Source organism: Thalassophryne amazonica, chromosome 15 (genome assembly GCF_902500255.1).
Source record: "Thalassophryne amazonica chromosome 15, fThaAma1.1, whole genome shotgun sequence".
Classification (NCBI taxonomy): Eukaryota; Metazoa; Chordata; class Actinopteri; order Batrachoidiformes; family Batrachoididae; genus Thalassophryne; species Thalassophryne amazonica.
The window spans coordinates 85,828,946-85,844,462 of NC_047117.1; the positions used below are offsets into that span (position 1 = coordinate 85,828,946).

Genomic DNA, 15,517 nt, shown 5'->3' on the forward strand with positions numbered 1-15,517 from the left:
ACCTTTGATCCTCATTTTTGTTTGTGTTCATCTTTGAGCCTGTTTGGTGGTCTTTAATCCTAATCACTTATCTTTGATTCTAATCTTTGTCTAATCTTTGTCAGTCATTTTTTTTTTATCTTGATCCCTGATCTTTGAACCTTCCCAATGAGGTTATGTTGTCATTATAATCTTGTTTATTTTTGATCTTTAATTTGGATCAAATTAATCAGGATCCTGGCCTTTGGTCCCATCCTGATCGCTGTGCCCCTGAACTTGGGGTCAACAGAATAAAGATCCATTAGAATCAAAGGAATCAGAATCAAAAGGTAAGAGATCAGATGTGCTCTTTGGAACCAGGAAAGCAATCATGATTAGTCTGACCCTGTTCTTATGATCAACAGAATCACGATCAGTTAAGATCAAACAGATCATGTGCCTCATGATTGTATCAAAGGAGTATTTTCAGTTACTCTTAGGTTAATCAGTTGCAGTTACTTAAGTTACTTTTACTTTAAGTCATTTAGTTACAGTCATTCTCAAGGTACCTGATTCCTGTTTCTGCAGTCATCTGCAACAAGTTACTAACTTCAGTAAGTTATATTTACTTTTTTACATGTTTTGGGATCTTTAGTCATTCAGTTTTGATGCCCCTTGACATGGATCTGCCCCAAAATTTATTATGCTCTTCCTTGCCCTAAGGTCGACAAGACAAGTCAAGTCTGGGAGCGTGTGCTGGTTCCACGCTTCGCCACATCTACGATACCACAGAACCTCCTTGAGTCCTGGATGGCAACCACCCAAGCAGACAACCGGTCCATCCCCACACTTCTAAAATAACCATCCATCTGACACAGCCAGGTGAAACGTGTGGTCCCCTTGACCTTCTCCAACCACTGGGGTCCTCAATACTCACTCAAAGCTGACTGTCCCTCACAACGCAAGTGATAGTCCTCATCTCAGTCTCCCTACGTATCTGCTTATTTGACATTAAGTCATTCCAGTGGTAGTCAAGGATCCCCCAAAATGGCCTAGTACAAAGACAATGAATCGTCACTTTTGGTTATTGGTTAGTGCCCAAATCTCACAACCATACAGGAAGACAGGAAGTATGAGGCCACTAAGGACTTGCACCTTTGTTCTCCTGCAAAGACATCGGCATCACCAAACACCTCTTGTCCAGCTACTTCATGACTCCATCAGCTCTTCCCAGACACATTTCAATCTGAAAGGCCGAGGAGCCAGAGACATAAATGTCACCGGTGATATAAGTGAATAAGTGAATAAGTGATATAAGTGAATTCATCACTTTCACTACATACAGACAGACTTCTAATAGGCCAGTCCAGGAAGTCATTAAAAGCCTAAGATCTACCTCTCCACCAAATCCCACTGAAATCGGTTCATTACTTTTTCAGATATCCTGCTAAAAGAGAGATGGCAATAATTACTTATCGTTCCCACCCTTCCGGTGACAGAGCCAGTACACCATCTAGATGTTCAGCATTTCAAATGCATGTTGAAATTTTTCATTCCTTTCTGCACAAATACTGTAAATAAAAAAAAGAAAAAAAAAAAAAATATATATATATATATATAAGGAATAACTCAAACCTTGAGGCAGAGAGGAATTATAGGAGTCGAATCTTATTCACGATCAGATACTAGTCTGGGCCAGTCGTTAAATCTGTGCACGAGTATTAACCTGAACTCTAACAAAGTAAACTGAACAAAACTAATTGGAACATTTACATTTTTCATTGTTTCAGCTAATAGTGTGAACACGGCCTTTGGGTCACTCCTCAATGTATCGTGAATAAAACTGTAATTATCAGCTTTTAAAGTCCGCCTGGAAGCTGCCTGCTTCAATAACTCCCAATGCCACGTGCACAACTCGCCCATATTATCAACACTAATATACACACTGCAGATTTTTAATTAAGACAATAAACAACTGATCAAGCCAGCGCGAGTGCAACATGATATGGCTGCGTCGCTGCAGACGATCCAATTATCACAAAGGTTTCCTCTCGTGAAAAGGTGGAAATCGGCAAGACGTTAAACCAGCTTCTGGATCTTTCCTTCGTTTGTGGCCTCATTAATAAAAACATCTGCACAAAGGTGCAAGTCATAAACACGTACATGCAATTAAACTCATTTATGTATTATTTTCTCATATAGGAGACGTTTACTCATAAAAACTGGTGGGAAAGACACAACGGACTCTTCATCTTCTTCTTATTCTTTCTCAGTAATCATTATCTTATAAACATAAACACGCACTTTCCATAATTATAGGCTTGCCCGTGCCCTGACGTGGGAGTGTCTGAGAACCAGTAGCCTCGGGCACAGAGTACCGGGGCCCACACGATAACGCATGGATGCTTAAGAATGACACATTTCGACCGTGTGGATCATAGAACGAACAAACTATGATATAAATCAAACATAACCGCATTCCTTTTTCCGCTAATGCAAGCATGATTTGTGTTCCAGCAGGTTGTTAGTCTCCTGAACATGTCTCCAGTTTCACCTATGTGGTTACCTGCAGGATTTGGGAAATTAAAATATACGATGTTTGAATGACGTATGAGTATTATATGATCTATTTCACGGGCAGGGGTGGGGGGTCAGGCGGTTAAGTGTGCCTGTTTCCAGTGAGGAAGGTTCCCGGTTCAAGGCCACCCCTGTCCATTCTCCATGTAATGTGGATTAGGTGTCAGGAAGGGCATCCGGTGTAAAACTTGTGCCAAATCAACATGTGGATCCACTTCGGATCTGCTGAGGTGAAAGAAGAAAAAAGAGGAAGGAACGTACTATAATAAGATCTATCTCACAATAACAAAAAAATGTCCAATTGCGCAGTTTTGGCATTTTTCTGTGTTCGACCTCCTCTTGAAGTTTTGAAGTCCTTTAATGTGGTTGGTTTTGTCATTGCTGATGCTAGTGAATAAAATAGAAAAAAAAAATATTCGATAATCGATTACACTGGTCAACACCATTTTTGTTGCAATGGAGTTTTTCCAGTGGATTTTGGGTCATTTGGGGGCACTGAATCTGAATCTTGTGTTAGTTTTTGCCAATCACATCATGTTTTTGAGATATGAAAACATATTCAAGATTCAAGATTCAAAGCTTTTATTGTCATATGCACAGTAAAGAAACATGTTTCCCTGTGCAATGAAATTCTTACTTTGCTGCCCACACTGGATGCCCAAATATATATATATATATAAATGGATATTTGGATATTTGTTTTTACCATGTTTTGTTTTTAAATTTTGTTGTAAAGCACTTTGGTCACTTTGAGTGTTGTAAAGGGCTCTAGAAATAAACTTGATTGATTGATAAATAACATATTTCTTGTATCAAGCACTGAAGCAAAAGCTGCAGTTTCACACACCTCTTCTGCGCCGCAAACGATATTACGGCTCTTGTTCGCATTTTGAAAACTATAGGGGCATCAAATTCATGAGTGAATGAGTGATTTTTGCAGAATCCAACAGACTGCAAAAAACATGATGTGATAGAGGAAATCTGAGCTCAGATTCAGATTGAGCACCCCAAAAATCACCCTAAATCAGTTCTCAAAGTCCATGCAAGAAAAAATTTTTTGACCAGTGTCATTAACCAACTATTAAATGAATCACAAACTATTAGAAGTGTTTTCTCATCATTTTGAATCTTTTTTTTTTAAATAATGTCCAACATTGTTAATTTTGTGCTTCTTAAATGTAAACATATGGACCAAAAAAAGCATTTTGATTATGTCGTCTTGGGTTTTGGGAAACACTGATCGATATGCATCACCATTTTCTAACATTTATTAGGCCGAAAAATGAATCAATTACTCGAGAAAATAATTAACAAATGAATCAATAAAGAAAATAATCAAAGAGATGTAGCCCTTTTTTAAATAGCTCATCCTTGCTGCTCCCAAACAGAACTTGAATGCAAGCAAACAGTGAGTTTAGTCCCACAAAGTCAGCAACCCGTCGCTCCTTCCCCCATCTTCCACGCAAACACAATGACTGCTGTTGTTTGCGCTCATCACCGTCTGCCTGACTTTAAAACCAAATGCTTCGGGCTGAACCATTAAGCTTTTTTTATTTAGAAATAAAATCATGATCTTAAAAAGCCCAACTTTTAAATAGTAACAGTAAGGATTTTACCTGTTATTAACAGTGTTTAAGTAAACTGTAAAAGTTCACTCTAAATGTACAAAAGTTGAGTTTGAACTCAAAATTACTGTGCATCCGGAAAGTATTCACATCGCTTCACTTTTTCCACATTTTGATATGTTACAGACATATTCCAAAATGGATGATTTTTTTTTCTCAAAATTCTACACACAATACCCCATAATGACAATATGAAAATGTTTTGTTGAGATTTTTGCAAATTTATTTTAAAAATAACTAAGAAATCAATAACTAAGAAATCTTTGCCATGAAGCTCAAAAATTGAGCTCAGGTGCATCCTGTTTCCACTGATCATCCTTGACATGTTCCTACAGTTTAATTGGAGTCCAACTGGGGTAAATTCAGTTGACTGGACATGATTTGGAAAGACACACACCTGTCTACATATAAGGTTCCAGTGCTGACAGTGCATGACAGAGCACAAACCAAGCATGGAGTGAATTGTCTGTAGACCTCAGAGACAGGACTCTTCTTGAGGCACAAATCTGGGGAAGGGTACAGAAACATTTTTGCTGCTTTGAAGGTCCTAATGAGCACAGTGGCCTCCATCATCTGTAAATGGAAGAGTTTGGATCTGCCAGGAATCTTCCTAGAGCTGGCCGCCTGTCTAAACTGGGCATTCAGGGGAGAAGGGCCTTAGTCGGGGAGGTGACCAAGAATCTGATGGTCGCTCTGTCAGAGCTGCAGCATTCCTCTGTGGAGAGAGGAGAACCTTCCAGAAGGACAACCATCTCTGCAGCAATCCACCAATCAGGACTGTATGGTAGAGTGGCCGGACGAAAGTCACTCCTTAGTAAAAGGCACATGGCAGCCCACCAGGAGTTTGACAAAAGGCACCTGAAGGACTCTCAGACCATGCGAAACAAAATTCTCTGGTCTGATGAGACAAAGATTGAACTCTTTGGTGTGAACACTAGGTGTCATGTTTGGAGGAAACCAGGTGCCATCCCTACAGTGAAGCATGGTGGTGGCAGCATCATGCTGTGGGATGTTTTTCAGCAGCAGGAACTGGGAGACTAGTCAGGATTGAGGGAAAGATGAATGCAGCAATGTACAGAGACATCCTGGATGAAAACCTGCTCCAGAGTGCTCTTGACCGCAGACTGGGGCGACGGTTCATCTTTCAGCAAGACAATGACCCTAAACACACAGCCAAGATATCAAAGGAGTGGCTTCAGGACAACTCTTGAGTGGCCCAGCCAGAGCCCAGACCTGAATCTGACTGAACATCTCTGGAAAGATCTGAAAATGGCTGTGCAACGACACTCCCCATCCAACCTGATGGAGCTTGAGAGGTGCTGCAAAGAGGAATGGACAAAACTGAAACATAACAAATGTGGGAGAAGTGAAGTGCTGTGAAAACTTTCCAGATACACCGTATTCCCACCAGCATCAGGTTGTGATTATTTTCATGTATGAACAAGACATGGTTGTTTATGCAACATGTGTACAGCACGCCAATATTGTCTGTAATTTATTTATAAAAATAATCACAAATTAAATTACAATTACAATATTATTGCGATTTTTTATCAGGTTTTCTTTATATTATTCCTCAAAATCACTCAGCCTGTTGTACAAAACAGAAAACTTCCACATATTTTTGTAACTTGTTACAAGGTTATATTAGAAAATACAGCTCTTAACACCTCTGAAGAGCTCCTTAACCTTTTATGGTCTATGGATGTTTCTGAAATATTTCTGCATAAAATACATATCCAAAAGTAAAGACTTATTACTCCTGAAAATATGACAAAGCACCTATTTATTTTGTTAAAACTGGCAGAAAACTTTTCCAATTTTGGGGAAAGTAAGTTGGCATCAAATTTAGAGGTTCTTCTCCCACTGAGATGGTCTCCAGTTGAATGTCAGTCATGTTCCGTTCAACCTGCACTGCTGGAGATGCATCTGAAAAGTAATCCAGCGTGAAAATTGTCCCAAATAAACATACAGATCCATACCAGATCCACTATGACAACCCCAAGTAAAAAAGGAAGAAGCTCAAATAAATTAGTATTGTGATATTGCAACACATTAAAGTCAAGTATTCCATGGAAGAAATTCATATTTTTAAAAAATATATAATTTAATCTAATATAATAATAACACAAATGATTTATGCAAACAGGAAACAGCATCCTGTGCAAACTATTGCACAATCAGTGGGAATTTGCATTGAGTAATGTTTTGTTATACATATCAAATTGTGACAGGTGTCGCAATTTGCACCGTCTCACAGAGCTATTTTACTGCTCCACCCCAAATAAAAACAAATATTTTAGTAAACTGAGGATTTTCTTTCAAGTTACACAGTTTTCCAAATGGCTATTTCATTAACACAAGAAGACAGACACCTCTTTGAGTTAATGTTCGCGTTGTCGCCAAATATGTGAACGACAGCTACAGAAAAACGTAGAATTATTGAACAAAGTGAAACAAATTTAAGTCATTTCGCACAATTATTGTCACTGCACCAAAAACAGGGAATAAAACCTTCTCTACCTTCATTTTAACGCCCCCCAGCATAGCTGTTGCCATGGCTAAGAGAAAAAAAACAAAAAGCCAATACAGGACCCCTGACTCATAAATAAAGCAAGACTCCTGTAGATTTACAGTTAGGGGTGCAACTAACAGTTATTTTCATAATCAATAAATGGCTCAGTTGTTTTCTCAATTAGTTGTTGTTAGGTCCAGAAAATCTCAAAAAATGGTAAAACATGTTGATCAATGTAATCTAGTTCCCAAGATATTCAGTTTAGTGGAGATAGGAGTAAAGAAACTAGTAAAAGACATCTAGAGCCCGACCGATATATCAGCCGGCCGACATTATCGGCCGATGTAAGCCCTTTTCAAAGTACTCACTATCGGCTGAAATTTTGCCAAAAGAACGCCAATAATTTCTCGTAAACAGAACAGTTACTGAAATAATGTTTGTGTTGGCAATGTAAAATGTCCTTGCACCATGTGTCCAGTAGATGGAGCTCTGACTCCATTCAACTGAGAGCTGCTTACACCCCTGCTTAAATGTGTTCATCACCGGCACCCATAGTTCACCATCACACTGCACTGATCGGCTGACAAAAGCATACAAGTTTATAAGGATCTATATCCTTATCCTGAACCTATATCTAAGTTGCAGTAACAAGAGGTACAAGATCAGATGTATTTCACAACTCTTTTTAACGATATGTATTTGCTAATTTCACAAAGGTTTAATTCTTGATTGCACTTTTTGAACTTGAAAATTCCCTGTTATAAAGTTAATCAATATGAAGACAAAGCTTCAGCTTTTAGCTCATACCTTTTTTGTTAAGGGTCCAAAAAAGAACACTTTATTAATTAAAAATAATAATAATCTCTCTAAAGAAAGGCTCTAAAGAAATCATAAACTATTCACATTCAAGAAGCTAAAATCAAAGAATTTCGGCATTTTTTTTAAATGACTCAACACAATTAATTACCAAAATATTGTTGATTAATTTAAATACCTGATAAAGAATTAATTAATTGCAGTGGCTCTAATGACAGTGGGGAACTTTAAAATTTAATGCCCTCACTGACATGATGTCATCAGGAAGTAAGGAAGCTATTTTCAGCTCAAAGGTGAACTTACGATTTTATAGGCTTAATGTTGGGATTTCATGTGTTTTACCACAAAGCACATTAGTGCTTCATGTGGGGGTTATATACTTTTTTTTTCTTTAGCAACATTTTTGTATAGTTATGAACTTTTATTTATATTTTATGTATTTTTCTCAAAGGCATGTGTGCAAATATTCTCTCTCCCCAGTTCTCAGATGTTTAGAATCTTTTTAAAAAGCCATATTTTAAATGACTTAATCCATTTTAAGACTTTTTAAAGCATGCTTAAATGCAGTGATATATTACTATGTGGATAAAAATCCAGGAAATGCTTCAATTAACAGGCTGACATTCACAATGTAAATATGAGTATTGCAACAAATAGCCATGTGGCTTTGTGTCGTTTCTGCCGAATGTTAACTCGCCAACTAAATTGGAGGTAAAAACAAATGCTCTCAAGCATGTTCTCAGCACGGTGCATTTGGACGAACCTTCCTCTGTAACTTAACCCCCGGAGATGAATGCCCTTTGGGTATTTGTGCATGCATTTACTTGGCTTTCCAGGAATGCCTGTTTCTGCCATGACTGCATACAGCCACCTAGCTGCAGCTCTGTACTTCTGTGGGGGGGAGAAGCAGCAGCAGACTTTTTTTCTCTACTTTCCTTTCATCTTCTTCACAATTCATGCCCAAACAACACCGGTGTGCACTTACACCTCAGAACACCAGCACCCAGCTCTTACTATTTCACATCTGCGTGCGAGGTGTCACCATCTGTGGAGGAGAGTGGAGCAGAGAGGGATGCCACTGTGTCTTTAAAGCAGAAATCCCTCCATCCTCACAGCGTCTGTTGCTGGCCATCTAATGGGCGGTTTGGTTTCATGTCCACAAGGGCTGCTGGGAGGTCCTGCACTGTGAAACTCAAACCTGAGCTGCTGCTGGGGCTCAAGACCGAGACGCCTTTAGAAATGAAGCACATTCTGATGTTTGCATTTCAAAAGGGGGGTACCAACCGAGCTCATTGCCGCAACAAAAGGGACAGCAATGTTGACATTCCCCACATGCATCCTTTGGTGTTTTCTAAAAAGGAGACTGCATGTTCCTCGCAGGGCACCGTCTGCAGAGATGGATGCAAGTTGTCCTAATCTGCCTCCTGCCAGCTTTGACAGCCAACATGAAGATGCTTTCTTGGGAAAAAAATGTACATAAACAACTGATCTGTAGATCAAAACAGCTCGAAAGCAGGAAGGAAGCAGCCTGCATGTTACCACTGCCCCCTACCAACAGCAAATCAATATAACATTCAACTCTCATGCATTTACACTCAACTTAAAGTAGTGTTTGATACCTGATCAAATCAACTTTCTTTATGCATCCTGTCACTGTCAGTTAAAGCTCACTGGGGTGAAGTTTTCTGGGTGTTTTGAAGAACTGATTTTGGTTGGAAGCTGAAATATTTGCATGGAGTCAGGAAGCAATGTTGCAATGCTGTCTTGCAAAACTCTTTGCACCCAAAAACAAAGAACAAGAAAGGAGAAGTTGTTTTGCATGCACAGAAGAAGAAAAAAAAGGCAGAAGTCAGAAGCCGAGCTGCAGAAATCACAACTTGACAATTAAGCAGCGCCTTTCCAAACTTTCAGCCTCCCTTTGCTGCAGAAAGCGGCACAGATCTCACAAGAGATCAAAAATACGAGCTGTCAAAGTTGTCATGTGGTGAAGCTGCAGGGTTCGAGCCCTGGCAGCCTGTTTTCTTCAACAAACACAAAGCAGACTGTTTGGGGAACAAAAAGTGTGTGTTCTCTCACTCTCTCTCTCTTGCTGCAGTTTTCAACAAGTTTTCGCAGTGAACAAGTAGCAGGAGCCCCGGAGGAGAGGGGTTTTTTGGGGGAGATGGGGTGGGGGGTGAATGTGCGTGCGTGCGCGCGTCTCTCCGTCCTTACCGCGATCAGCGTGTTATTCCTCTGCTCTGCGGAAGAAGCGCAGTCCGGCTCGGGCTGCTTGCTCTGTGGCTGCTTGCTGCCTCCTCCGGCCGCCTTCTTGGCCCTCTGCTCCAGGCTCCGCTGGTACAGGCTCACCGTCTCCCGGCGCTCGATCTCCAGCTGCTCGGCGTGGGCTTGCTGGTAGCGGCTCTCGCAGGTGACGTGGTGCCTCCTGCAGCCCTCGATCCGCTGGCGGAGCCGCTCCACCACCGTGCTGTGCTTAGGGATGCCCACGGCCCCGGCGGGCACCACGCTGCCGGCGGCCGCGCTCATCCCGCTGTTGTTGATGCAGATACTGCCGTTGGGTCCGGCAGCGGGGGAGGCGAAGTCCCCCATCATGGGGCCGAGTGGCGGCTATTTTGGAAGAACTTTTCTCCACGCTGCCGCCGTCTCCTCCTCCTCCTCCTCCCGGTGCCGCTGCTCCTGCAGCCGCCTGCACCTCCAGCAGCGTCTCCGCGTCCTCCTCCCCACTGAAGGAGGCCGAAGGTGCAGCAGCCTCGCGTCTCCAAACAAACCGAAAGTCCCCCACCAACACCACCAAAAAACACACACACACAGAACCAGCAGCAGCAGCGTGAGTGAAGTCCAGCAGAACCGAGAGCCGGAGGCTCAGCAGGAGCGCGCACCGAGTCCCACGCAGCAACAGTCCCGTGGCCGTGCGCTGCTCTCTTCCTCTGAGAAAAAGTTTTGCTGCCTGAACCGAACGGGTTCCGGAGTTTCCCGGCGAACTTGCATGTCGCTCGGTTTGGGCTTTGGGTAAAAAAAAAAAATCCCGGAGTCCGCCGCTCGTGCGGGGCGCAGGCGGGTCCGAGCGGGCGGAGACCGTCGGCGCGTTAACGGCGGTCAGGAAGCGGCGTGTAGTGAGCAAGTGCTGCCTGCCACCATCACAATAATCAGGTCCGCTTCTCCACCATGCCAGCGGAGTGATATCAGGACAGACAGGAGTAAAAAGCAGCGAGAGGCTGTGAGGAGCCCGCGGACGGACTCCCGCAAAACCCGGACCGGAGTCCGGAGTCTGGTCCGCGCGCCGGGACCGGGATCCTGTTCGGGTTCCAACACGGCAAAAAAAAAAACACCCTCCGGCCTTCTTAACAACTTGTAAGCTTCATCGCCGTAATTTATAAATTAAAAGAATAACAGAACCACGTGGTTATAAATGTGTTATAACAACGTGCTGTAACATACTGTAAGATTTCTAGAAAGCAAAATAACAACATGGAAATAAGTCAGCTTCATAAACACACACACCTATCTATCTATCTATCTATCTATCTATCTATCTATCTATCTATCTATCTATCTATCTATCTATCTAATATGATTCTCTATTTTGCTGGTCTAGTTTGGATCTGCATCTTGATTTGGCAGAAGTTCTGCCCTGGATGACCTTCCCAAATCCCGATGGAAATATTTCTGCATTAATACATAATATACATATATAGTTTTCCACATAAAATTTCTCCCACTTGTAGGCGAAACCAGCCTGTCCTAAAATTATTATCATTATCATTATTATTATTATTTGTTAATTTGTGTGTTTTTAAATGGTAAATGGGCTGCATCGTATATTGGGCTTTTCCATCTGAATCAGAAGCTCAAAGCACTGTACAATGATGCCTCACATTCCAACCCAGTCACGTTTTTTTTTTTTTTTTTTTTTTTTGGTTTTTTGGGGGTTTTTTTGGTGCTCCCTATCACGAAATAATTAAAATTTTCGTGACTGGGTTTTTTTTTTAACTCACTATTACTAACCCTACTCCTTCCCCCAACCCTAACTATTACCACCCGACCCCCCCCCCCCCCGCTTCATTTTTAATTTTATGACAATGTCACTAACCAATAGATTAATGTATATTTCGTGCTGCTGAATCATGACATACCATGACATACCATGACATACGGTGGCACATTCACACTCACCTTGATGTTAGGGTGCTGCCATGTAAGGTGCTCATTACACACCGGGAACAATTTGGGGAAGGGTCCTTAGTGATTTTCCAGCTTGATCAGGGTTTGAACCAAGGATTCACTGGTCTCAAACTCACAGCTTACCCACCTCCCCCAAATTAAAAAAATCCCTCCAGTGGCTCATACCAAATGATTTGGGTGGGAAATGGGGTGATTTTATTTTATTTATTGTAAAAGAAATTTACATTGGGGGGGGGGGGGATTGTCAGTATATCAGTATGTGTCTGTTTCATTTGTTTGCAACCTTAAGCCCCCTTTCACACCGGGCCAACGTAGAGTTGCGTAATGCAGCGTACCGACTATGCCAAGCTTAGTTAGGCCTACGTGGCAACGTAGACGGACGCAACGGGGTCTGCGAAATGGATGCAAGAAATAAAACATGTTTAATTTTTTCACAGACATTCGGCATAGAGCTACGCAAGTCTATGCAACATTCCGCTACCGTATTCAACTCTAAGCAAAACCGCGCTCCTGTACACCAAGCCTCCACAATTGTGCGCTACTCTACGCCAGTCCAGCGAAAAATCCTTTTTGGTTTTTTAATCAGTACATACCTGTCTTGACAGATTTTATTCATCCCGCTGGACTCTGCTGAACTTTGCTGGCAGTGAATCTTGCGCACAACTGCTGCACTTTTCATTTTGTGCAGCCATCACGAAATGTATTAGAATGAATTTGTGCTCCCTTGATGAAAATTTTGCACTTTTCGTGACAATATGACAAACCAATAGATTAATGTGTATTTCGTGCTGCTGAATCACGACAATCCATGAGACTGGGTTGCGCACTACATATGCAGGATGCAACTCTACACAGGCCCGGTGTGACAGGGGCTTTACACAAAAGTGCAATATTTCAAATTAGCCAAACCTTTGCCCCTGTGCAAACAGAGTTTTGCTTGAGCAATGGCTGCAAGGCAGCGATTAGTCTGGTCTGCTTGAGGTTTCTTCCTCGGAGGGAGTTTTTCTTTACCACTGTTGCTCTGGGGGTTAGTAAGGTTAGACCTTACTTGTGTGAAGCGCCTTGAAGCAACCCTGTTGTGATTTGACACAATATAAATGAAATAAATTAAAAATTGAAAAAATTAACAGAAAGCTTGTATCTTGTTTTAAAAGAAGCAGGACAGAAAAGTTTGTGCTTTGCCAGTGATGCTTCTGCAGCTGTAAAGATTTGCATGGACCATTGTGGATTGGTTTTCTGCAATCACATGAGCAAACCTTAAAACGAACCTGGAGCAATGTACGTAATTGTAGAATATATACTGTATCAAGATGAAGTTCCTAGTAGCTTGGCTCACAGGGATCCCCTCCCCTTTGGCTGACCTGGTTGAGTGTTGGCCATGTGAACGAGACTGGTGTTCACTACCATTCGGGAATAAAGCTGGTCCATCCACACCTCTTGGGCACAGGCTTCTACACCACAGCTAAGTGAAACATGTGCGCCCCTTAGTCTTTTCCAGTTGCTGCGGTCCTCAACACTGAGCCACCAACATTCTCTCACTATGCAAGTGGTATGGCTCTTCTGAGTTTTCTTCTGCTCTTTTGACACAAAGTCATTGTGGTGTTACCCAAGAATCCTATTAGAGAGAACTAGTACCAAAGAAATCCAGTTATCACCTTGGGTTAGTTCAAGTCTCTGTCCTATAAGATAGGAACCACCACCTTAAAGACTTAGACCTTCATTCTCCTCTGAAGGCATCTGTATTATCAAATACCTTTGTCCAAGGACTTCATGGCTCTCTAAACTCTTCCCGGGTGTCTTTCAATCTCAAAATCCAAAGACGTAGAAACAAGTACTTCAATCCCAAGATAAGAGAATCTGTCTGCAAGTTTGCCACCTTCACTGCATACAGATGCATTTCTGAATTTCTGATGATTGAGTCTCAGAAGCCATTAAAAACCTGGGCCTGTATCCATGAAGCAGCCTAAGGCTAAAAATAGCTCCTAATGACATTATTCTAAGAAAAATCGTAGAATTCCTCAAATTCTTAGACATTTCTTAGAATTTTCCCTTGGTAAGATGAAAGTTGTCCGCAAAGCACCTGACAGCTCCTAAGGTGCCAAACTGTTAAGAGTAGGGAGGTGTTGTGTGGGCCGCTGAAGAGGAGGTACTGCTGGCCCACCACCACCAGAGGGCGCCCTGCCTGGAGTGCGGGCTCCAGGCACCAGAGGGCGCTGCCGCCTTATGGGAGTAGCCTGGGTGACAGCTGTCACCCATCACCAGACACAGCTGTTCCACACAGCACAGAGGTATATCTGGAGGACGGCGTCTCCACCTCAGTGCCGAGATATCGCCTAAGACTGAGGTAATATTCTCTGCATTTATATTCTGAACAACCAGCTAAACTTGTTAAACCTTTTCAGGACTGTTGACTACTGATAGCTTCATTGCTTGGATAAGTACTCACCTTCCTGCTGTACTTTGACAAGAGGTGGAGGCGGCTTCTCCCCTCTCCGTTACTGGGTGCGGTCGCATCCACACCTGTGTGTTGTTGCTCTCTCCCGCCAGCAGTACCGGATCCGACGAGCGGAGGCAGTGGCCACCTGGGAATTCGGGACTTGGCGGTTCCAGTATTTCCAGGGTTCGGTGGCAGAGGAGATCTGGGTGGTTCCGGTTCGACTGAGACGGACGTCTCCTACCTTCGAGCCTGCCCACACGACACCAGCGGATTCGACCCCAAATTGTGATTGTTGTATTTATTGTGCTCGTTTCACAATAGTAAACCTTGTTATTTACCTTCTCCATTGTCCGTTCATTGCGCCCCCTGTTGTGGGTCCGTGTTCCTACACTTTCACAACAGGATATCTCGGCCAGCGTCTCTCCCTCCCGAGGACCCTGCGCGTGAAAGTGACGTTCCACTGGTCGTTCAACGGTCCCTTCCTCCGTCCCCAGAAGCATACATAAGCCCTCCAGAACCGTACGGAGGCTGTGTGGAGACATGCGCGGATTTTCTGATGCAGTGTTCGCTCGTCTTCGCACAGCGTCCCGTGATGTACGCGACTGATGCCAGCAAAGTAGCTTATGTAATAAATCTGCTTCGCGGGGAGGCACGCGCTTGGGCTACAGCGCTCTGGGAGCAGAACTCACGGCTCCTTCATACATACGTTGGGTTTGTACGGGAGCTCAGAACGGTGTTCGACCATCCCAACAGAGGAGAGTCCGTTTCAACCGCGCTACTGTCAATGAGACAGGGGCGTCGGAGCGCAGCTGCCTATGCAGTCGCCTTCCGCATCGCGGCGGCGAGATCCGGCTGGAATAGCACTGCCCTCCGCGCCGCCTTTGTAAACGGACTGTCATTGGTCCTAAAAGAGCACCTGGTGGCGAAGGACGAACCGCGGGACTTAGACGGGCTCATCGATCTGGTCATACGACTCGACAACCGGTTAGAAGAACGCCGTCGGGAACGAGGCGAAGGGCGTGGCCAGGCACGCGTCGTCCCTCTCCCTTCCGGTTCCGATCGAGCTCCGCCTTCCCCACGCTCCACAGCCCCTGCGCTCCGTGGGGTCACAGCTCCCCCTACTGACGAAGCTAGGGACACGAGTAGGGCAACATTTAGGGCACCAGATGCACAGAGGAGATGGACCCACGGAGCGTGTCTTGTTTGTGGTTCAATAGAGCACCATGTGAGAGACTGCCCCGAGCGGTCAAACGCCAAACGCCCACCCCTAGAGACTGGGCCAGGGGTGGGCCAAAACATTCACGTGGGACACACCCACATTGCTACACGACTCCCAGTCACGATCCTGTTTGAGGATTCAACCCTGAAGGCCCCAGCACTGGTGGACACGGGCTCTGAGGGGAATCTGCT

At 43.4% G+C, this 15,517-nt stretch overlaps 1 protein-coding gene across 1 annotated transcript in view; it reads right to left on the bottom strand.

Moving 5' to 3' along the window:
- The window catches only part of LOC117526666 (mastermind-like protein 3), a 117,178-nt gene extending 107,062 nt beyond the window's left edge, over positions 1-10,116 (bottom strand). Inside the window, exon 1 of the mRNA XM_034188719.1 lies at positions 9,703-10,116. Coding sequence (XP_034044610.1) covers positions 9,703-10,080 — 378 coding nt within the window. The 5' untranslated portion in view covers positions 10,081-10,116. The remainder of the gene's footprint in view (positions 1-9,702) is intronic.
- Positions 10,117-15,517: the final 5,401 nt, after the last annotated feature.